General features: G+C 39.2%; 1 protein-coding gene across 4 annotated transcripts in view; it reads right to left on the bottom strand.

The window, feature by feature from the left end:
- The window catches only part of LOC114881303 (dystroglycan 1), a 104,210-nt gene that overhangs the window by 13,416 nt on the left and 65,118 nt on the right, over nt 1–25,676 (bottom strand). For 3 of the 4 annotated variants that reach the window (XM_046288990.1, XM_046288989.1, XM_046288992.1), the window contains 2 exons: nt 23,599–23,693; nt 3,163–3,516 (listed from right to left, as the gene is read on the bottom strand). In XM_046288990.1, the coding sequence (XP_046144946.1) occupies nt 3,163–3,465 (303 nt within the window). In that variant the 5' untranslated portion in view covers nt 3,466–3,516; nt 23,599–23,693. Of the gene's footprint in view, nt 1–3,162; nt 3,517–20,791; nt 20,861–23,598; nt 23,694–25,676 lie in introns of those variants that run through there. The other variant, XM_046288991.1, reaches the window with a different exon arrangement.

Below are 25,676 nucleotides of genomic sequence, written 5' to 3'. Positions count from 1 at the left end.
TAAAAACCGATATTTTCGACATATTTCGTGCGATAACATGAGAAAAAAATCGGCTCAAGGGCACTTTTGACCATTTTATCCTGCTATACCCTTTGCTGCAGCTCTAACTCGAATACAAATTATTGCATCGACTCGAAACTTTTTTCACCGTGTTCAGTACATGTTTTATCATGCCATGAACTAGGATTTTTTTGATTGGATCAAAAATGTCAATTTGGCATTATAAAAACTACTATTTTTTTAGGCTAAATTCCAAACTTTTCTTTAAAACTCCGCCATTTTGTCAGATTTTGATATTTTTCAAAAATCCTAGTTCATGGTACGGAGAATACCTTCTAGTTTAACAGCGTTTTTATTATTTTTCATTTTAAGCACTTAGGTGACAGCAATCACTGCAGCAGTGGAGCAATCTTTTTTTTTTTGGAGCCCTGGGAGATAGTGTATAAGTCGCTTGTTTTTTATTATTTTCGTACCAAAAAATTATTATAGATATATGATTTGTAACTAAATACATCCCTGAAGTTTAAAAACATTGGATGTAATGTTAATAGGTCAAGGACTGAAATATTTGATACAGTAATTAAAAACCTATTCGATTCTCGGCAATCCGGGAATTAGAATCGCAAAGTTACCGAGTACAAATCCAGCGACGAATAACATTTTTGATCGTTAACTAACCGCGAATAAACGCAAAGACCGGGATGACTAATACCGACGGTCGCGGTGGCCGGAATACAGTTGTAGAAACGAAAACGGAGCATACCGATTATTTATATCTCTCGCGCCAAAAACGATAAGCGTAATGTATCGCTATCGCGAGCGTGGCCTGGAATGTCAAATACGATTACGTAACGGGAAATTGCAACCGCCATATAGAAATGAAAAATTGAGTCTCTGGGGGGGATTGTTTAAAGCTTTGAAGACCAAACGAACGCTTTTAACGGCTTCGTGGATTTTTAACGCGACTGCGGTTTCAACAAAGTAACACTTCCTTTTAGCGATTTCACTTTCGCACGTTTCTAAAATCAGAAAACCTCGCCAGCAAATATGTAATCTTTATTTTCGTCGATCGTACCACTGGTTTTTTTTATATTTTTCAACGAATCACCGATATATTTTTATCGATCAGAGTTACTGCGATTATATGCGGATCTTTGAATTTTTACTACCCATCGCGCAGATGATTTACAGAAGAATTGTTTGAAAATTCGTTTAACGTTTCATCTACCCGGCCTTATTTTTTTTTACGTATCTCATTATTCAACGTGTAACATGATCGAAATGGTTTTTACACGGCTTTACAATGGTTTATAGAGAGTTCGAGCTTTTTTTTTTTGAAGCTTCGTTAAACATCCCAGGGTCAGGCTCGTAAAACTGCAACCAGCTAGAAGACTGAAATGAAGTTTCTTGGAAGAGAATCTGCCGGCCATATGTGCTTCCGATTTGTGAAAACAATGCTACAAGCTGGACCCTCGAGAGTGAAAATAAAGAACGGTCGAAACTACGAACGTAATATTATCCTTCTCCCGTTAGAAATCTACTAAAGATGAAGAAAGAAAAGAAAAAAATCACGGTTCTCGTCTTGGTTGAAGAAAAATAAAATTATCCCGTCTCGCTGGAAAATCTTCCCAGTCCCGATGCCAACAAGATCTATCGCGCCTAAATGAAAATAAAATTCGTTTGCCGGAGACCGCGGCTCCGGGAAGAAACAAGAAGGCGGTTCTGTTGAACGAGGAAATAAATCCAAGAGCAGAGTCGAGTATACAGGGATCGGCGGAAGATCGTTGGACGGTCGCCAACAAGGATGAAGAGTAAATTGGTGGATGAGAAAAATAAAGAAAAGAAAGGAAGTGTAGGCGTTTAAGTGGAGGGGGATGAGGGTTTCGTCTCCCCGGACGCCTTTAGTTCGGGCCGGACACCGCTAGGTGGCGGCGAGATGATCGGCGACCAGTGTTCGCGGTAGCGGTCGCCCGGCATGCAGTTCGGAGGTGCCCAGTTAGGCCCGATACACACTATCGGTTCGGTCCCGGTCCGGTAAAATATACTCCAATGTAAATCTTATGAGAGCATTCACACTCTCCAGCTCCGGTCCGGTCACGCTCCAGTCTCACTACGAAATTTATAATTTGCATCTACTAATGCCAAAAGTACAATCGAAAAAGACTTTTTATAATTGACTATCAGATCGAGAGCGGCTCGAAAGTGGCATAGCAGTATGGATGCGGTAAGATTTTACCGAACGGAGTGTGGATCTAGTCGTACGGTAAGGTTTTACCAGACCGAGACCGGACCGGGACCGAACCTATGGTGTGTATCGGGCCTTAGGCGTCCGCGTTTTTGCCCACATAAGAGTCCGTCGCTATCCTCACCAGTTCTTGGGATCAGAACCTCGGAATGACAAATGACGTTCGAATTGACCGCCGCATTCGTATGAATAAGAATATCGGTATTCTACTCGCACTCATCTCCTCTCCTTCCTTCAGTTGAATTCGCAGAAGTCACCTCCCCATTTAAGCGTCCGTATTCAGTCCCGACTGTGGACGCTTAAGTGCGCACCTCTGTATATGTATAGAAGTTCCGAATTGTGGTATGATAGGTGTCTGGGGCAGGGGGTCCACAAAGGTGCCGTTCGGGGCCTTGCAGCCAGCCCCAGCGGTATTATGTGCCAACTCCTGCTCCTCGTGGCGTGGTCCGGGCACCGGCTATTCCGGTAGCAAATCGGGCTCTGGCTATGGGGGAGAAGCAGCGCCTGGTAGGTGTAGTTGTGCTAACCCACTCAGGTTAGGTTTGTTAAAGTAAAATCGTCCTAGACCAAAATTTCTTACACGCCGACATTGAGTCAGGTGTTGGGCCTTCCGTACCCGCTGATGACCTGCCCGGCGCCACTTGGTTGGGAGGTGGCTGCTGGGAGGTGGATCTAATAGCGTAATCGCGTTCTTTAACACCGCCGGTATAAGTGAACATTTGGGATCGGCAGAGCGGGTTATAAACCCCACAAGGCACCTTTAACCCTTTCACACCAAACGGCACATATGCTGTCCCAGTCTGGGGCAAGGGATCGTCTGTTGTCAGTCCCACTGGGGACGGGTCCGACAGACGATCCCGAGACGAAAACGCCTTTTTTCTCCCCTCTCCTACAGAAGAAATCGCGGTTTCTCTCACCTCGTAATAATCCACGGTACCGGCGAACGCTTGCCTCGGGATCCTTAGCTTGAGTACGTGGCCAACGGGCACAATGACATCGGGCACGCCCCATAACCTCTCGACCTGGTGCCTCTTCGAGTCGTGCGGTCGTTTCTGTTCGTGCCAGCTAGTTCGTAGCTCCTCGTAACGGCGGCTGATCACGGTCGCAGGACTGCTGTTCTCTTCGCCGACATCGTCGAACACCAGGTCGTCCTCCTGCAGGCTCAGCCCGAGCACCGCTGGCAGGAGCAGGAAGTACGCGAGGACGCAAGGATTCTTCATGTTTCAGGGGGTGGTTCCTTCGGTCGCTGCTATCATATCATGCTGACGTGGCTGGAAAAATAGAACGTTCGATGAACAGTTGCGAATCGGAGAATAAAAATAGTTATGATAACAAGGAGCGGTCTCCGCTATGATACACCGAATTCATGTGGCATCACGATGATGGTGCGTAGCATGTTTGATTACTCATTAAATCTAGCGTCACGCGTGGTTAGATCATAACGAGACACGTGTGTGTTGAACGCACCGTGCACGTTGTCAAAAATAATCGCTCGTCGAATCGTGACCGGACTGATAAGAATTTTCAAAAGCTGCAGGTATTTGATTGGAAATTCTCCGTTCGTTCAGCCAGTTTTATTAGTTAATTGAGACCGAATTCAGCCGATTCGTGAGTCACCGTTCTCCGTCAATCGATCGTGTTTACGGTTTATTGCGGGAACGATGGAACGTTTTCGTAGAGAGCCGAGTCGAATGCATCCAGTTGTCGGTCAATGATAGCCAATAAAAGCATTCATTGCATTTTTATTCGATCTTTCGTTCCTCGCCCCGCGCAGTTAATTGGCGAAGACCGAAAAGCCGATATAAGTTGAACAACTAAACGCTTCGATGGGGAACTAAACATCCGATTGTCGTTCTTTTCTCGTCTTCAATTCAATCACGCGGCGTAAATACTTATTATCAATTAATAATATCATTATTCAGCAAGTGCTTGGGTATTTATAGAATAAAATATGTGAATTGCTTGTAATACAAAGTTGACTCATCGAGAGTGCATAACTGTGTTATCAAAAGTTTAGATTGTCCACGTATCAAGAAATAATTGATTTTCTTTTCACCCGTCTATGTTAAACGATTAAATGATAAAATTTCGACGTTCAGCCATCACAGTTTCTCAATTTCTCATTACGTTCATAGTTAAAATATTTTTCATGAAACGTTATGTACAATGCAGAGGATATATTCACAGATGATATATGATAATTCGTGAAATGCGTAGGTATGATTGCGACACGTTGTAGTCTGTCAACACGATACCATGACCCATTTGCGAATCCACCTCTGACCCTCGCCACTTTACGACAAACGCGATACGACGATTCACGGTGCTTCATAACAATGCACGGTATTGTGACACAGAAATGACCCCTGAGGACTTTTAAGATAAAGATTCTATTGTAATCCTTTCTGGTACTCGTGCGTATCTTGAGACACCGATGACCCATTTGAAATACAACCCTCGGACGGCGGACCATGGAGAGTGGCCCAATTTTAATCACTCTATACAGATTCCGCTGTTAATCCATCAGTTCCGAGATTTTTGGGATAATATTTATTATATTACGTCTAAAATGAAATCTTTACTTTCGTCAGGGTTCATTTTTCTTAGGCGACAGAAGTATGGGAGAAGGGTTTGTTTCAACGATAGGGAAGAATTTAACGAGGCGACGAACTGGCGAGGCTATACGTGAACAATAATTTATATGTCTTTAGTGGTGCGCTAGAATTCCGATTAAGGGACAGAGGCTCGGTGATACAGCCGATATAAATCGAGTTACTCGTTAATCGAAAGGAGGGCGACACGATTTACTGGCCATTTCTAGGAATCGTTGAAGACGACTGGATGTCGTAGGTGGAGGCAATCGAGTTTACCTTCGTCTCTGACTTCTTTTATTTACCATAATCTCGTTTGACCATAGACGGTCCGTATGCTCCATAAAACGAAGATGTACTGTTCATTAATTATCAGATTATAAAGTTAAGAACTTAGAAAATTAGAAAAATTAGAAAATAGGAAATTAGAAAAATTAAAAATTAGGAAATTAGAAAAATTAGAAGTTAGGAAATTAGAAGAATTAGAAATTAGGAAACTTAGAAAATTGGAAAATTGAGAAAGTAAAAAATTGGAAAATTAAGAAATTAGAAAATCGGAAACTTAGAAAATTGGAAAATTGAGAAACAAAAAAATTGGAAAATTAAGAAATTAGAAAAATTAGAAATTAGGAAATTAGAAAAATTAAAAATTAGGAAATTAGAAAAATTAGAAATTAGGAAATTAGAAAATCGGAAACTTAGGAAATTGGAAAATTGAGAAAGTAAAAAATTGGAAAATTAAGAAATTAGAAAATCGGAGAATTGAGGAAGTAAAAAATTGGAAAATCAAGAAATTAGGAAATTAGAAAATCGGAAAATTGAGAAAGTAAAAAATTGGAAAATTAAGAAATTAGAAAAATTAGAAATTAGGAAATTAGAAAATCTGAAACTTAGAAAATTGAGAAAGTAAGAAATTGGAAAATTAAGAAATTAGAAAACTGGGAAATGGGAAAATTAGATCTTAGATGCCACTTATCGTCCAAAAGCAACAAGTATGGAAATAACGTACGAGTACTTGAATCGCCCACCTCCCGAATACATTTCAAAGGCCTATAATAGTTCATTGATGAGATATTATCGAGACTCATTCTGTTCGAGCCGCAAAAGTGGAGGTTCTTACTGGTTGATAGTTGAACGGAAGAACGTTGCACGAGTTTCGCACCATTGTTAACGGGTTGCTTATTCCAGAACGCGATTCGCTTTGATTCACTGGCGACAAGAACATCCTAACTAAGAGCCACGATGCCATTCAAAGCGCTATTGTTTTCTCTCAAAGGTTATGTGGATTGATCGAACAACTCGACTTTGCTTACCGTATAAGCGTTGGCCAACGAGTTTCAAACGAGTCATACAAAATGAGTACGGCTCCTGGGAAAACCTTTCTATTTTCATTCTTACCTCGTATTAAAAGAATCAACCTTTGAATGACGGACAGCTCAGACAGAAATAATTCGAATTGAATTTTGATCTCCCCCGTTTTCAAATATAAATTCTATTCGTAATTTGATGGTAGAAATGAAAGGAAATTTAAATTACAAAAGGTAAAAGATCGTCAAAGTGTCAAATATTATTATGAGAAAAAAAAATTTCAAAGAATTTTATTAATTAGCTTTACTTTCCTCGAGTTTTTCTGTGAAATGAAAACGCTGAATTTAATTAAAGTGTAGGTGTACATAGACAGTGAAACCTAGGTCAAAAGCAAACGCAATAAGCAAAAAGGTACTTCTATAACCGTGGCATACTTTTCAATTACACAAAAAGGGCACTTGCGTTCACTTGAAAGTCCAAAAACACGATTCAGAGCTGAACTTTGCAAAGAATCAACTTGTTGGAAGAATCATTTTACCTTTAACCAATTCCTTTCACAACAAGTACGGCGCATTTACACGCTGATTAATTAAGAGAGGATAGTAATTCTGATGAAAATTCATAGGTTAGATATGGATTATATTAAAAAGAAAAGAAGGGTTCAGGCTGGGAAAAATACAAAGGATCGATCGAAGGTAACACGTGTTGCTTTGGTTGCGACATCGAACGAGACGCGTGTTTGAAATACACCAAGCATTATAACGTTTTCCGATTGGCGGCGCCCTTCGGTCTACCAGACATCTAATTCTCCGCTCGATTCTGCACGCGTGCACCTGTACTACATTTGTGCGGTAAATACCGTTTCTCTTGTTTGTGAAACACCGTTCCATCACTTATTTCACATGCGAGCTGTGCGAAGCAATTGATTGAGAATTTTGATTTTTCTATTTATGCTCTCGATTCACTCGATTGCAAGCCAGTCTAACTGCTAGAAGCGATAAAATAATTTTTAACAAAAAATACAACCGACTTCGAAATGCACTATAAAATATGAAATAATTTCTATTTGATTTATACAAATACTCAACAGCTATTAATAAAATTTATTTACTCGTTAAATAGTATACTAAATACATTTCAACCTTTTCGGAGGCGGCGCAAAATTAACCCTTTGCACTCGAGGGCTCCGGAGCGGAGCCATTTAAAATGTCTTCAAACTCGAGGGCTCCGCTACGGAGACAATGCAAATAATTTTCAGTTTTTAACATAAGGACAAAAACAAATCGTAAAAACTATTTATAGGATATTTCGCTTTTGGTGACAAATAACGGTCGAAAATGACTTTTCTTTTAATGCGTATATCATTAACTTACGTGTAAATATGATCTTTTCACTAAAATTGCTTCGAGTTGCTGGTAATATGAATGAAAAAAAACTTCGAGTGCAAAGGGTTAACTTTTCTTCTAGTAGGAAGATCCTAGTTCAGGCGTCTGCAACCTATCAAATCGTTATTGGCAGCACCGTATATTCGGGTATTTTTAATTTTGCACCGCCTCCGAAAAGGTTGAAATGTATTTAGTATACTATTTAACGAGTAAATAGGTTTTATTAACACGTTGAATGCCATGGGGGTCACCGGTGACCGGCTTCGGAATTTACACAGGCCTGAATAATTAGAAGAAAACAATAGAAAAACATTATTTTAAGTAATATTGCTCTGGTACAAATAATGTGAAATGGCAAATAGAAAGCTTGAAATTTGAAAATTAATTATTACTATTCTTAGCAATTAGAACTTTAATACGTCCCCCCCAAAAATACCCAATTTCACTGTGGCGTTCAACGTGTTAATAGCTGTTGGGTATTTGTATAAATAAAATAGAAATTATTTCATATTTTTTAGTGCGTTTCGAAGTCGGTTGTATTTTTTATTAAAAATTATTTTATTTCACACTTTTTAGTGGAACGAGCAGTATTTGTAGGATGCCGTAAGGTGGTTTACCGTTCTTATTGGTTAATTACAATAACGATAGTTTTTAACGCTAACAAGTTCCATACATTTTTGCAAGTGGGATCATCGCGGAAATATCTCTTATTAAATGCGAAAGGTTTCATAAGGAAAAAGTTGTTCAGAATCATGCCCCCGACAACATATTAAAAGGTCATTGAAATCGTCCAATCTTGAGATTAAAAACTTCATGTATTTTGCAATAACAATGAAGAAATGAAAAATTTTTTTCTAACGGGACCAAACGGAAGATATACCTTACAAGATGCAAAAGGTTTCGTTTAGAGGTGTGCGAGTACTCGTAATTTACAAGCCGAGCTGAACTCGCTTCGATTGTTCGAGCCGAGTCGATCGCTTGAATTTGCCGAGCTACTCGAAATCGACGAACTGTTTGATATAAAAGCGAGTTACTCGAAAATATCGAACTACTCGAATATTCGAGCCCTTGTGAAACTTCGATTTACGAGGGCTCGAATATTCGAGTAGTTCGATTTTTTTGAGTAGTTCGTCGATTTCGAGTAGCTCGGCAAATTCAAGCGATCGACTCGGCTCGACCGACCGATCATTGTTCGACTCGAAATTCGAGAACTCGAATAAATCGAGTACTCGCACACCTCTAGTTTCGTTCCGATTGGTCCATCCATCTCGGAGTAATCGGTGAACACACACAGGAAAAAAAAAACATACATACTGATCGAATTGAGTAACCTCCTCCTTTTCGAAGTCGGTTAAAAAAGCCACTGCTCCCACCAGTAGTGTCAGTAGTGGGGCAGCGGTTTCTAGCAGCTAGGACTAGGAATTAGGAATGTTCGATTAGGGAGAGAATCGATTCCTTTAAAAAATCGAAAACCAGGCGCTCCACATTGTTTATATTTTAATCGCTATGTATACTTTTTTTAGGAGTGAATGTGTTTTTATGGATCAGAAAAATCGATTCTTCTAAAAATTCGAAACCAAAAAGTCGATATAAGAAAATTAGAATTAATTCCCTAGAGGGCAAAAAGTCGATATAAGAAAATTAGAATTAATTCCCTAGAGGGCAAAAAATCGATCTTCGATTCTAACATGAATGAATCGATTCTGGGAAAAATCGAATCGGAATCGAACATCCCTACTAGGAATTACGCGTGAAATATTGGAAGAGTCGGGAAACCAACTGGAAGAGTGGGGGGAAGCCGAGCGCGAGCTGCGTGGTGGGGGAAGGAGCCACGAGTGGCCCGTGGGCCGCAGGTTAGGTAGGCCTGCATTATTCCATCAAAACGAGAGTGGATCGCGAATGGATCGCGAGCGGGTCGGTCTAAAAAGCACTCACCCATGTAGACACTAGCAACTACGAAGCCGGCACTTATTTGAATAGAAATGGTTATTCTTCTCGACGCGACGTTTTAAAGCGGTTTAAAAGATTCGACGCTCGCAAACAGACTGACGGATTTGCTCAACCAATCGACCGTTTTATTGGCCGAGGGAAACTTGAGTCAGCCTATTTTCGGTTTTCACAATGGGATTACGTGACTAATCAGAGACTAAGTCTAAAGGTGTGCAAAGATTTTTCAACCCGAGCCACGTCAACGACTTACGAGATTTCATTTGATGCTATTTGGTGAATAATGTAGAAACAGAAGAAAATTCGAATTTCATTTTGAGAAACGTAAAGTTAATTTTCTGTAGAAAAAAAAACATACTGCTCCTTTTCGAAGTCGGTTAAAAATATATGCATTTGAAATTTCGCGGTTGGCCCGACATACGTAGGGATCGTTGCGGCTTAAGGGGGCAACCTCAGGTAAAATGAAATTTTTTCGCATTTTTCTTTTTTCGCTGAAATCGATAGGAAATTTCTTCGGGAATGCGATAAAAAAAGTTAGAAAGTGATCAGAGATGTTCTTGTATGTTATTTTCAAAAACAAGTGAACGGTTGTATTGGGCGATTTATCTGTTACTCAAGTTTTAAACGCATTTTTCTCGAAACGCAAAATTTCGCACGCCGTGCAACGTAGCTCAAAAACTAATTACTCGATCTTTATGAAACTTGGCATATATATTCTATAAACAATTGGCCTCAGCATGACATGCTCCGATTTTTTTTTTTTATTTAAAATACTGTTATTAAGAATTTTTCATAACCGAAACTCCCGTTTTTTTTTTCAAAACTTTGCCATTTTCGCAATTTTGAAAATTTTAATAAAAGAAAAATGTCATGCTGAGCGTTTTTGCATAAAGTAGCTATTCCATTTTGATTTTTTTGTTCCAGATCATTTTTGTGCACTGTACATACACTGCACGGCAAATTTACAAGATGCCATTTTCAAGCCGCCATTGCACCATCGTTATTAAGTATCAAAATTTATAAAAAATATTTCTGTTTACATTATAACGTAAATAAATGACACTTCAAATTTTAAATCAATCGGCGCATCACATTTTCCACAAAAAATTCTTGAAAAACAGACCATTTACATGAGGTTGCCCCCTTAATAGCAATTGCGCACCGTTATACTTTTTCTCTTTTGTTTTATTCCGTTAACTTTTAAACAATGCGATAAATGCGCGGCAAGACTGCAATAACTGTGTTTCGTTTCGCATCGTTTCCTATGTACAATTATAACAATAAACTTTTATATAAAACATGTTCGGTAATTAACTTGTTAAGGGGTTAATAGTACGAGGTCGTATTTAGAGACGGAAATCACCGTGGCGAGTGTTAATATCGATTTAATCAGAGCCAGACCTATGCGTCGCGACGCGTCGCGTCGTCTAACTATCGCTTTTTACCTCTTTTAATCGGTCCCGTTCGTCGACACCGTGCACCGAATCGATACTATCTCCCGTACACGCGATCGGAAATGACTCTTTCACAGCGAATCTTCTGAATTCGCCCGTTGTTTGCCTACCGGCGAAGATTCTGATCAAATTTTTCGGCAAATATTTGCCGGCGACCGTTGTAGAAACAGGATGAAATAGGCGAGTCTTTCGATTCGTCGCATGTTTGTGTTGGATCTCCAGTGATCCTCAAGTTTGTGGAATCTTCAAGGGTCTCGAGTCGAGTATCGAATATATTTGAGTCTCTCAAAAGCCACAGGGAAATTGTAGAAACAAAGTGAATTGAAAATTGAAACCAAGTGGAAGAAATATTGAAATGGAAAGTAAATTTCAAATAATTTTCGAATGCAATGCTAAGCCCTGGGCTCCACTTTTATAATTAAATGTTCTTTAATTTTGTTCAGAATTAATTTCAATAGTTAAACCGAATTTATCAATCAAAAAGGTCCTCTAAGGTTTGGTAGCTTCGATCCCTATAAATCTTAATTCGATCCTGGACGCAAGAGGAGGATGGTGTTAACATCACCGTAAACGCTCCAGAGAACAAAGGTTGGTCGTTTAATTGGAAGTTCGATAGGTCGATTACAAGCGTGAAAATGTCGAGCAATTTCGGCTCGGCTAGAAACTGGCAGCGAACGCAATTTCGCCAAGTGATCTCCGCGTCTTCGTTATCACGGTCTGCCCTACATATCGTTCGATAATTGCAATGCAAATGAGACATTTGCATGCGAGTATAATACGCGTCGGGTGATTTGCATACGGAGAAAAATTCATTCGTATGCAACGCGTAAAATGCGCCTTCCATCGTCTACCATTCGGGAATTACAGTGGCTGATCGAATTATTAGAGCCACTCCCATAAATTGATAATTTTACATAAATATCATTAATTCTTAAATGAAAACCGAGTTAAACGGAGTCTTTGTTATTTTTTTTATGATGTATTGATATTTGTAAAATTATGATACACAGATGAAAAAAGTGAAAGTTCTTGAATGGCTTAGAAATTCTTCAGACCTCAACCTCATTGAAAATTTGTGGAAATATTTATTATTAGTAATAAATGTCAATTGATTGAACGTTAGAAGTAAAGGAATCAAAATGAATTGTTTAAAATAATTTTTAACAAACAAAAATCCGACTTCGAAATGCACTAAAAAGTGTAAAATAATTTCTATATCATTTACCTATACCAGTATTTCACAGCTATTAATAAAATCTACTTAATCGTTAAATAGGATACTAAATACATTTCAACCTTTTCGGAGGAGGCGAAAAATTAAAAATTTTCCTTCTATTCGGAAGATCCTAGTTCAGGGATTGGCAACCGATGGCAACATACATGTGTAAATATAATCTTTTAAATGTATTTGTTTATTCTTATAAGTATTTTTTTTCTGTATATTATTAGTGGAGAATTATTAATTAAAAGTTACCAATGTAAAAACCTTAAAATTGTAGCTCTATTTCTACACAAACACGAAAAAACCCATGTTTCATACCATGGCTCTATAATTTGATCACCCACTGTAAGAGAATTGAAGTTCTTTCTCTTTTCTTTTTCTTTGTCTGAAATATCACTTTTTTACGCAGGTATTCACTTCATGAGAACAAACAATATAAAATACAACACATCAGTAGAATAATTTTCGCTAAATTTTCGGTGAAATTTTGTCGAGGATAAATCGTGTTGAAATCACAAGTCGCGATTAATGTCTAGTGCATTATTAATATTTCACGAAAAGAGGAAAGGACAGTGTTTAAAATTATGCCGTTCCCGGCTGACTAATTTATCTTCGCCAAGGAAAAAAAGAAGCAGTGAAAACCGTGGATTCGCGTTGATTGTATTTTACTGCGAGCGAGGCAAGGCTGGGGAATCTTATCGCGAAAGTCTAGCTTCGTTATTCGAAGCGATTTGTTCTGAATAATTAATGTCTCAAGGTAAAAGGAAGTCATACTTATTAGAGAAAAAAAAATAGTGGAAATGCTTGGAATTTAAAAACTATAATTCTTTGTCTCCCTTATCTAAAAGAAAAGTAGCTTAGGAATTTTTCTCTCTGTTTCGACTACGCTGATCGCGAGATCTACAGGTCCTATAAATACCGAGAATTTGTCATGGCTCAGTAATGTTTCCTAGCACGGTTCCCTTTCCGAAAACTATTTTTCTAAAATTCCTTGATAAACCTGGTAATAGCTGAATCGCATATTTAACTTTCACCTTGCGATCGCGTCGTATAGTAAGCACGATAAGCCTGACAATATTGATTCAATCGTAATCGCGAAGGGAAACGTTGACATTGTGCACGTCCGAGGAAACGCAGCAGGTGCTGCAACTCTGTTGCATGAATGCGACCTAACGAGCCGATCAACAAACACACTGTCGTTAACCTTATTTCGCGATCAAAGATGACTTTTCGCCTGGCGATTCAGGCTGATTCAGTGCGATTTATATAATTTCCTTTGTTCACTGATTCCGCGTGACTAAAAGCCGTGAAACGTCACGCTTTGTTAATTTTTTCAACGTTTTTAACCCTTTATTATCACAGACTAGAAATATGTATAGGGGAAATTTTCGAAAGGCCCCCTAACCTCAAGTTAGGTTTAGGTTAGGGTTAGGTTAGGTTAGTGCATAAATGCATTTTCCTCTTCTGTATAAACAAAAAAAGGTTAGGTTAGGTTAGTCATTTTCCGTGGAAATGCGTTCTTATCGAGATAATAGGGGGATCCCACGCTTTTAGAATACCTTGTATATCTCGAGAACGGTTTATTTGCCAGTTCTGAAAATAGTCTCATTCGATTTCTCGTCCCTCAATTACTATAAATCCGAAGTTTGGTTGTCCTAGGGTGGGGGGCCATTCGGAAGTATACCCGAAATATAACATACGCATTATACATTTTTATAATCTTCATTGTTATGTTAAAGCGTTTCATAAAACTATATAGATAGATTGTAATTTTCGAAAGGCTCCCTAACCTAAAGTTAGGTTAGGTTAGGTTAGTGCATAAATGCATTTTCCTCTTCTGTATAAACAAAAAAAGGTTAGGTTAGGTTAGTCATTTTCCGTGGAAATGCGTTCTTATCGAGATAATAGGGGGATCCCACGCTTTTAGAATACCTTGTATATCTCGAGAACGGTTTATTTGCCAGTTCTGAAAATAGTCTCATTCGATTTCTCGTCCCTCAATTACTATAAATCCGAAGTTTGGTTGTCCTAGGGTGGAGGGGCCATTCGGAAGTATACCCGAAATATAACATACGCATTATACATTTTTATAATCTTCATTGTTATGTTAAAGCGTTTCATAAAACTATATAGATAGATTGTACTATGATCGATTGTAAACTCTTTTTTACATATTTGTAAAACAAAAAACAAGAGAGCAGAAGGTTTTTGTTCGTTCGAGCGTTAACGAACACGTGTATAAAGCGAACGGATCGTTCAAAGGAACATCCACCTCGATACGCGTATTTTGAGCAACCTGACGCCCTTTGGCTATTGATCGTCGTCTGAAACTCGTGGCAGTACGGCCACCGAGGCCCGGGCAGCTCGTGAAAATTGGTTAATTCGCCGTTCCTCTCCTAACGAGTTCGCGAACGGTTTTTTGTTCGGTGAGATGGAAAAATGTAACGGATTTACGATCAGCATGGCTCGTTTTTTGGTTACGCCTGTTTCGATCGGGTGGTTGCTCTTTGCAGTCGGTCGAAATATCTTTTCCTCTTTTACATTGCAAATCATTTTTTCACTCGACGGAAAACAATCAAATGCAATCGTCGTATTTGTCCCGCTGGAATCATGATTCCATAGCAACGAATAAAAATAGCGCTCAAAGTAGAATACAGAGGTAGAAGAATGAATAATTCTATCAGCAGCGGTACCATCGGTCCTTAGGACGATGACGTTATGTTTACTCAACTTTCTATTTATTCTTACTCGTACCTCTGCTTTTAAATTACCGGTCTAAAAAGATCCAGCAAACAGCAGCTGTTCCATCGGATTACTCATCAACGAGTAGGTCCATAAACCTCGCCTCCTCATCGGCACGCTCGCTTTCCTATGTACCAACGCAATAACAACCTTCGGATTATCTATACACCGTGAAAATTTCCTTTAAATACGTATTCTATCGAATGACAAAGGGATAGTTTGGTAAAAGAAGAGTTGGATGCGTCGCCGACCCTCCGGGTCGAGGGGAAAATTTCCAAGTCCCTATCACAACAGCTTGGAGCCACGAAAGTTGACGACATAGCGCATACTAAAAGCAACCGCGCTCTATAATTTACCCCTATTGACAGAAACTATAAGGTCTGAAACTAGGAAAAACGGAATTCTAGAGTACGCAAGCAAGTTACTATTCGATTTAACTCGAGCAGTGTAAAGCAGGCTTGTCCTCACGAGTCAAGTTCGTATGTCAATTCATCGAGTCGATGAATCGAGTCTAGGCGCCAGCGGTGCCGTTGATCGGTCGAATAAAAGCGACAAACGAGCGGAGATCGATGCAATTAAACTGGCTTCGCCGTATCAGTCGCGATAAGCCCTGTTTCGTTCCCGATATTAGACGTCGGCTCGTCCCGTTTCACCAGCTACGTCGCGCGCTACACGACTTCCATCGATTCGATGATTCGAGTCACACAACGATAGAGAAAGAGAGAGAGAGAGAGATACATTTCATCGGAAGTATCGAGGGTGAATATTTCATCGAGTCAGGGAGAATCGTCGATGCGAGCAGCCACGTCGCGTTCGCCGGTGGCTTTCACATTTTCAAGGAACGCCAGCAGCAGCGTACACGTGACACCACGTTGCATCCATAATCCATGCCCGGTTCTGTGTATACACCAAAGACGGTTTACTCAGCTTTTATTCGTCCAGATGCTGCGGCGACTTGGAAAACACAGCGACCGTCTTTTTTTCTTCACAGCCCGACACCATCCTAATTGCATTCCACCCGATGCAAACGGCGCCTGGTTTTATTAATATTTTTTTTTTCTCTTGGATACGCTTCATCAGCGAAACTTTGTAAACAGACACGTACAACGCGTATGCTTTGCTTGGCCCCGCTTTACTCTTCTTTCTACACGTTCCGCCATCACCGTGGTGTGATTCATTGCAGGGAAATGCGATTTTCTTGCCATTTGTGAAAAATAATTATTAAGATAGCAACGTTGAAAATGAAAGACCGGGACACCCTAGGGCAGCCAAACTTCGGATTTATAGTAATTCAGGAACGAGAAATCAAATTTTCAAGTCCGACAAATAAACCGTTCTCGAGATATACATATAAAACTAGCTGCGTTACCCGGCTCTGCCCGGGAATTTTAATAGGTTATGTTTTTGACACCGTGATCGCAGCGCTGTCTGCCGGATCCAATGTAAAACATTCCAAGATCAACAACAACTTATAAATAAAAAATTAATTAAAAAAACATTTTGTAGTGGACCGAATTGTGAATCTAAACCATTCTCGAGTCAACTTGAACACACACAAAATTTCATCAAAATCGGTCCAGCCGTTTAGGAGGAGTTCAGTGACATACAGACGCACAGAAGAAATATATATATAAAGAAGATACTGATCTATATAACTGGATACGGTACACGACGTTTCAGCATAGACGTACTCTGCGATTTTTCTAAATCGCCATCTTTCAGAACTAACCGCTTCGCCCCCTGGCGAAAAGCACCGACATTAAGAGTCCCCGCAGACTTTCTATCGGCCGATAATTTGGTCGGGTTCTTAATTAGTATGAAGATGTATGCAAGTGCGCATATTACAACGATTTAGTATCGGCCGATAAATAAGTTTGATGGACTACACGATTGCATTCAAACTAAACTATCCATCCTTTCCACCCTTTTTCTTCCTTTAGCAACCCGACTATTTATCATAGTTGGCCCAATGTGCGCGTTAACAGGCCAACCTAACCAAACTATCGGCCGATAGAAAGTCTGCAGTCTGAGGGGGCTCTAAGGGTTTTCGATTGTCATGTATCTGCGGTGTCCGAATATTAAACTTACTCACTGAATGTAAAATTTAATTTTTGAACGAAACCAGTTAATAAGTAACTTACACATTGTATTTGTGTATATTTTATCTACATATTCTTTAGATACATGCAAATTTCTATTTGTAAACTGAACTAATTAATTAATTAATAAAAAATATATATTGTATATAATATAATGCAGTGTGGAACAGCTTAGTTTGGTGCCCTTCGCCAGGGGGAGAAGTGGTCAATTCTCAAAGATGGCGAATTTAAAAATCGCAGGCGTAGAACGTCATGCCGTATCCAGTTACAGGATTGCCTCGAAAAAGTGGTCTCTGCTTCGAAATAAGCAACTCGCTATCCCCTCTTCTTTGTTTGAAGTCGCTCGCAAAATGAGAGGTCCGTTTGCCGCTACCTCCGATATCGCTCACTCGTTTCTACGAGTGACGTATCTTGACGATCTCTCATTCGTCAAGCCGAATAGCACACCTGCTTCGTAATAAGCAACTGTTCGGTCCCGAGCGAGTTGCTTATTTCGAGGCAATCCTGTACACTGAGTTGCATTGAACTTGTCGCAGTGAAGTTGGCTACAAATTCACTAACGCATTTACGCCGCGTTGGTGAGTGAAGTTGGCTACAAATTCACTAACGCATTCACGCAGCGTTAGTGAGCCGATTTGTAGCCAACTTCACTAACACATTCACGCCGCAGCGTCGGTGAACCGATCTCGCCACTGGCTCACCGACGCGGCGTGAATGGATTAGTGAATTTGTAGCCAACTTCACTGCGACAAGTTCAATGCAACTGAGTGTACACTGAGTTGGCTACAAATTCACTAACACATTCACGCCGCAGCGTCGGTGAACCGAACTCGCCATCGGCTCACCGACACGGCGTGAATGCGTTAGTGAATTTGTAGCCAACTTCACTGCGACAAGTTCAATGCAACTCAGTGTATGTACATATATATTCGGCTTGAAAATCAGACTGCGCATACGCAGGAGGAAGTGAGTCTGCGCAATGGCTCTCTTGCTCCATCGGAGAGTCCTTTGCTTCCTCACGTGCTTACTCAGCAGAACCAGAATGCTCACTCGTCATTCTTTCACCAGCTATTAAGAGCTCAACTTTAGTTCGAATTTTAAAGCTTTTATTCTTTGATTTTGATTTTAATTTTTCTCGTCCCTCCATTACTATAAATCCGAAGTTTGGCTGCCCTAGGGTAGAGGGCCTTTCGGAAGTTTCCCCGAAGACCGCGCAGAGATGACTCGAAGAAAAATCTAGAAAAAATTTGCCAATCCAGCAAAGATAACAGTTTCGTGATGCGCTTCGCGTTCTCTACGCTTGGCAACAGGAAATGCCGTTATCGCGAATCGTCGGCAACTTTGAATAACGAGCAAAACGCGTCGCGATGCTTCATAATCCTTGATAATTAATCGTGAAACTTTCTTTTTTCCTCCTTTTCCGGAACATGGAAAAAAGTCACGTCAGAGAACCGATTATTCTTTGAGACTTTGATAAATGTTCGATGTATCCCGTGGAAGAAATTTGTCCGTTTCTTATGAATTACCCGGATAATTGGAAGCGCGGTTCATTTGCGAGGATAAACAGACGTTTCCTGCGAGAAGCAATCAAAATCTGACGTCTGACAGGAGTAACAGGATATATGTAGCCTATCTCGGTGATTTGATTCTGATACCGATAGGAAGGCACAGGAATAAGCGGGAATTTTGTACAGTCATCGTTATAAATACACTGTTCGACGTTGCAGTTGAGAAACAATCGCTCGAGTGACCTTAGTTCTTGTCCAAGAATTTTTATTTTTAGCATCAACTTCAGATTTTCCACGAATCTGAAAATTCAGCTGGAATATACTTTAACCCATTAATTTTCAAAATGACGAAACGATATTATTATCAACATGTTCCTGAAAAATCGTCGTTTAACACGATCGTTGTTATCTTTGCATTTTTCTTGCAACAAGAAAATGAAAGAACCGGGTCACACGACCACTGACCCGAGAAACCTTTGACTCGATTCCAGTTATCCGTGAGCTTTCTTAGCAAAAGAAGCCGTCGAAGAGAAAAAGCATTTTCTCCCTCGATAACATTTTCCTCGATCAAAAGAGGAGACGATCGAGGATCCACGGCGGCCATTTTCGAAGTCACGTCCTCTAGTTGCAAAAACTTTTCCCGATGCTGTTCTCTTTTGTCGACAGCCCTCGGGATATTTCGTTTAGCTTCAACTTTTATTTGTCCTTTGGGACCTTAACCGCCACTTTCTTCGTTTGTGTCGACAACAACGATCATTGGTCTTGTAATCGAGTGACCAACTAGTCCTCCTTCATTTCAATATTCCATACTTATTATCAAATTAATCTGCACACTTAACAAATAAATAATCCACGCTCAACTGTCAAAATTTTAATATTAACCCCCCGCCCCCTTTTTTTTTAACAAGGAGTAGGGGTCGTCGACACTGCAGTCGTCCCTATTAGCTAATTTTAATTTTAACCCTCTAACTGCTAGAATAGACAATGATTCGAAAACGGCGGACCATGGAGAGAGCCCCAATTTTAAATTAATATCCTCCTAAGTTTTGTAAGTTTGTATCACGATTGACCCAGGGTTCAAGAGTTAAACATTAATTATTACATGAAGGTTTATAGAAAAAGATTACTTAATTTGTTAGTGCATAATAAGATATAAGGAGATATTTTCCTGCGCTTTTTCAAAGTTCATCAAGTACGGTTGCAGTCACGAGACGAGATAACACGATACCCCTGCTAATCGTTCCAGTTTGCTCGGTTTATCGCAGACGGGGCTGCATAACGAACGATTTTATCAACGGAAACTATGATGCAAAGTCTAGTTAACGGATTGCATCGTTGTAAGCACATCGCAGCCACGCTGTTAATTGCGGTAAATATAGGAGACTGATATGGTGAATAACTCGTCACGCGATTCGACGTCTCGTGAGCTATCACTATAAAAACCATTACGTACTACTTTGTACTTTAACTTTCAAATGGTGAGATTCAATTCTGCAGCGTACATTTCATTTACTTAATTTTTTCTTTAACCAAAATTCACGATGAATTTAAGGAAACTTCGCGATATCATCTATAACGATCCTCCACGAACGATTTCTCCCAGATTTGCCAAAGTATCGAGAATCATTTAAAGACGGAAAATTTTCAAAAGTTTCCCGTCCAGATAGAGGGAGAAGTTTGAGAACCGTAAAAGTTATCGAGACGTTAGATACCCGGGAAGATCTCGTAAGTGATTCTGACAGCGAGTTTCTTCGATCACCTTTCTATCCCCTTTCGATCATCCCGTTCCTTCCTTTCAACGATAAAACCGCCCCCGATCCGTTGATGAAAAATTCCACTTGCGCGTTTAACGAGAAAACTTGCTCTCTCGTTGTTCCGTTAATTAGAACCTTTAATATCGCGCAACAAGCTCGGAAGACAACGGGCCGTTTCGAATTTCCGCTGGAAACGGGACGAAAGACTCGACGTCAGCGCGCGAAAGATGAACAAAAGAAAAGTCAACGACGAGAGGGAAATTAGATTAAACTCGGGGGGTATTTTTTTCGACGTGTCCCGCTCGTTTTATAACTCGAACTCTGCCGGTGAAACTTTATGCTAAGGGAGCCAAGAGCTTTATCTTCCCAGGAGACGACACGGTAACTCTACGGCTACGGGCTAAACACAGACCCGAGCTTTATTAAATCCAGTCGTGATTCAATTCTCCCGACAATTCAGCTTAGGAATATGCACCTAATGAAAACTGTGGTAGATGTTTTTGCCTACCCTCGTCACGGGTAATACACGTACCTACCTAGGATGATTATACGATTAGCAGACCGTTTAAGGGCGGGGTAATTGTATTCGATGGTGTTCCGTTCTGTCTTCAAAGTTACGACCGCTGCACAGTGGCGAATTTGCCCGAAATCCTGGCCAAAAGTGAAAAAATATTTTTGTATATTTGAAAAATCTCTGTAGTGTACTTCATTTATGAATTATCAAAGCATATTTTCTAGAGGTGTGCGAGTATTCGATTTATTCGAGTACTTGAATTTCGAGTCGAACAATGATCGGTCGGTCGAGCCGAGTCGATCGCTTGAATTTGCCGAGCTACTCGAAATCGACGAACTACTCGGCAAATTCAAGCGATCGACTCGGCTCGAACAATCGAAGCGAGTTCAGCTCGGCTAGTAAATTACGAGTACTCGCACACCTCTAATATTTTCCCACTATTATCAATCTTTTATATGTAATTCTGTTAGAGATATACGAGTTCAAAGTTGGCATTTTTGTAACATCAGTTTTTTCGATCATAAGTAGCTTTGTGATTTATTATCGAGCTATGATGCTAGTTTATCAATATTGGTGTAAAATAACATGTTCTTAGTTTTTGCTATTTGAATAATGAAATAGTTGTCCATCGATCGAGATCGAGCGGTCATTTCTTTTTTTTAATGAAACTTTGAAGATTAATGAATTAGTATCTGCTTCATTTAGCTGCGACTTTTTGCGACCTTATGAGTTATCATCATTTGTTTCTTCACGGGTCGTTTATAGCATAAAATGGCGAGTATGCTGCTTTACCTGCTCGATGTTCTTATTCCTACGGTTAAAAGGTTCTAGCAATTTGATGAGTAGTATGTGTACTCATCAAAGGCTGATAGGCTCGCAACAAAGATATAAAAAAATTTCGAGAACATCATTCCAGAAATTTTTCGGGAGTAAAAACTATGGAAGACATTTACAATAATTTACTTGTGTCATCGAACCCATACATAAGCAGTATGAGGAAAATGTGGCCGAAAAAAGGGCAAAGATATCCCCGGGATGTTATTGAATTCTTCGACATTCCTAATAGTCATGAATTTGAAGAATAAAAAGAAGAAGTAGAAGAAGAACAGGAATGAAATTTAGAATACATTCTTTTAGAATATTTTAGAATAATTTTTATATATATGTATATGTTTATCTGTAAATATTATTTGTTTCATGTATATTAATGTATATATGTATTTCCTTTTCTAATATTCAAGTTTAACACTTTTTCATGTAGAATGCTCTAAAAAATCAATCCATGTAAAAAACAGTTATGCCATCCAATTTAAGAATTTAAACTGTATAAGAAATGAATATTTTTTAGAAAAAGTACATTATTGTACTTCTAGAACCATAATACTGTAACTTATTTCATTAACTTGCCTCAGATACCAAAATATTAATTTTGGTCACGATTTCGGGCAAATTCGCCACTGTGCGCTGGTGGCACTTTGGTAATCGCGTGGAAACGGCATAAATACAGTAGACTCACATTATATCGCCACGTGAGCGATTTCACCTGTACACAGATTTTCAACCTATGTACGAAACTGATATCGTGGCAATATAGGGTGTCTCAGAAAGAGTGTTAGTCCTTTAAGGGGTAGCTGGGGTGATTCTGAACAACATTTTCCTTTGCAAAAATGTTCGAAGCTTCGTTTTTGAATTATTAAGGAAAAACACTGGCCAATCAGAGCGCACGGGCTCAGGGACGGCAGAGTACCGAAAGTGTTCGTCCGGGACTCAGGTCAAGCCCAGCTTTCGTAGTCGAGGCTGCCGTCCATGAGGGTGGTTTCCCTTAATAATTCAAAAACGAAGCTTCAAACAAAAATTTTGTTCAGAATCACCCCAGCTACCACCCCCTTAAAGGACTAACACTCTTTCCGGGACACCCTTATAACGAAAGTCTACTGCAGGTAATTTGGGAAAGGCTTTCGCAAAAATAAACATTAGAAATAATAAAAAATCAGAATAAAGTCCCCTGTACCCATTTTTCTCACTAGGCGTCCCAGAGGAGACTGACGATGCGTGGGAGGAAGTCTCATATACAATATATTGTCCACCGATGACAAGAAGTCTCGCGGGACGACAAAGGGGTAAGAGGAGATACTACGCAAACAACGACTGATCCTCCTGGTTTACACGAGCCTAATTAGTAAATGTGATCAATTCGACCAATTATACGACACGACCGAAAGTACGTATGAGCTGAGGTGGGGTGCAACCAATCAGGTTGCGTTATTCTCAGGTGACTTCTTGTGATCGGTGGACAGTGCAATATACAGTGGGTGATCAAATTATTTGAGCCACTCGCATAAATTGACGAGTTTACATGAAAATTCTTAATTCTTAAATGAAAACCTAGTTAAACGGAGTTTTTGTTATCTTTTTTATATTTGTAAAATTATGATACACAGTTGAAAAAAGTGGAAGTTCTTGACTGACCTAAAAATTCTTCAGACCTCAACTTCATTGAAAATTTGTGGAAATATTTATTATTAGTAATAAATATCAATCGATTGACATTTTTGTATATTAATAGTGGAGAATTATTGATTAGAAGTGGCACAATGTAAAAACCTTAAAATTGTGGTTCTAATAATTTGATCATCCACTATAGGCTTGTGGCGGATCTCCACTTGGCGCGTAAACGTTTACGCGGAAAATTTGAATTGAAATTCATGTATTGTTCAAATTTCTCAGTTATACACTAAATTTTATATTTAATAATTAACTATTATAATATTTGTTCTTAAATTATTTTTAACTACTAGAAGAGCTTAATTTGACTGCGAGTGAACTTACAATAAAGTTTCTTCACTTCGCTTCCACTGTCTCGAATCTCGTGCGTCTGAAAATCGAGAACCCAGCTTCAACTTCACAATTTCTCTCAATTATCCCTGCAAGAAAAATAAATTTTCGTTAGAACAATAAAATATAAGTTTCTTTTCGATCAAATTTTATAACGATAATATCGAGGGAAAGTTTTATTCACGCGAGGTTCGCGAACGCATTAGACTCTCGAAAGGAGAGCTGGTCTAGTTCGATATGAGAGATGAGAATCGAGGATCGAGCATCGATGAATTTTTCTTCGTGCTCACGGAGGTCCCCGAGTAAATACATATCGAGGCATATGAAGTCGGAAGGGATCGAAAAAGGTCGCGCCAACTCGAATATTGACGGACTGCATTTCCATATATCCGGATACTTCCAGCCTCTCCACCCTGGAATATCCAGAGTGGAAAGAAGGAAGAAAATGTTAAACGAAACGGAAACGAACTGGAAACCTTCTTTATTCGAAAATGGGAAAAGGTATCGAAAGTGATCGATCAACTGTTGCGTTTGATGAATGATCGAGTTTCATGATTGATCGATCAACGTCCAACTTTGGCTTAACTTGACGAATAATATTCAATATTTAGAATTAGTATTACTAGTACTGTCAAAGGGTTATTATTAATTTTGTATCCTCAAAGCGCGAACCACGGAGAGATTCTGATACACTACAAACACGGTAGCGCATATTAGGGAATTTTTTCAGATTTTTTCATTGCAAATCCTAGTTGTAAAAAATGAAAAACCGAACAAACAATCTGAAGAAACGCGATTTGTTATTGAAAATGTAGGAACACTACTTTTATATTACTGTGGTAATAACATATTAGTATAACTATTACTCTTGAATTTTTTCAGATTTCTAGTTGTGGTGCAACATAGTTAAAAAAAATCAAAAACCAATTATTTCGCATGAAAATGTAACTTCTACTCGAATTTTTATTCCCTGTTTTTTTAGAATATGAATGTGAATCCATTTAAAAGTACTTAATACATTATAAAAAAACAGGAAATAAAAATTCGAAGTAGAAGTTACATTTTCATGCGAAATAATTGGTTTTAGATTTTTTTAACTACGTTGCACCACAACAAAAAATCTGAAAAAGTTCAAGAGTAACAGTTATACTAATATGTTATTACCACAGTAATATAAAAGTAGTGTTCCTACATTTTCAATAACAAATCGCGTTTCTTCAAATTGTTTGTTCGGTTTTTCATTCTTTACAACTAGGATTTGCAATGAAAAAATCTGAAAAAATTCCCTAATGTGCGCTACCATGTTTGTAGTGTATCAGAATTTTCGGGTGTTATTAAATACGAGAAATGGGGCACGATCTGGCGTCTCTTTTGTCCCCCCCTCACTGCCCCCCTGGTTAAAATAAAGGATTGAAAATTGGTTTACAGTATTTTCTTTTGATATGCTATCGAATGACGCATTCTGAATTTAATTTGGTTCAACGGCCATTTTGCCTACCTTACCCGGCTATACCCTTTTACATTATATTATAATTATGTTAATTACCTTATAATTAATAATTATACTTGTCAAAAGAGATAGGAATGAAAAGCATGCAAATTCAGCAACGTGTTTATAGAAATTTCAGTACTCTCCGACAAACGATTGTCGTAAATAACAGAGGAATTCGACATTTTCGAAATGGTCGTCGATGAGTCACGAGTTCCCCCCGGGGGTGTTTTCCACTGTTCCACCCCTTTCGAGCACGCGCCATTAAAACAATACCCTTTGAGGGCACGAACTGTGATTCGTCAAAGGACCTCACCCAGTACGTTCCTCTCGAGGCCACTTCGTTATTCTCACACCGTGTTAATTGACTTTCAAGCGGTTCCGGTCGTTACTGCGATCCTCGGAGTGGCTCTTCGATGCCAATGATTTCGGCAAACGTACGATTAATTGGAATTCTTCGAGTATCCGCGCCATCTTTTACAGCCCGAATTTCGAAGACGCTAATTCTTAAATAAATTTCATTCCTGCTTCGATTAAGAAAATATTATAAAAGTAAAGATAACTGGATGAATTGATATTTTTC

Source organism: Osmia bicornis, chromosome 15 (assembly GCF_907164935.1).
Source record: "Osmia bicornis bicornis chromosome 15, iOsmBic2.1, whole genome shotgun sequence".
Taxonomy (NCBI): Eukaryota; Metazoa; Arthropoda; class Insecta; order Hymenoptera; family Megachilidae; genus Osmia; species Osmia bicornis.
Note: the sequence above shows the minus strand (reverse complement) of the source record. Positions and strands in the feature narration are given on the sequence as shown.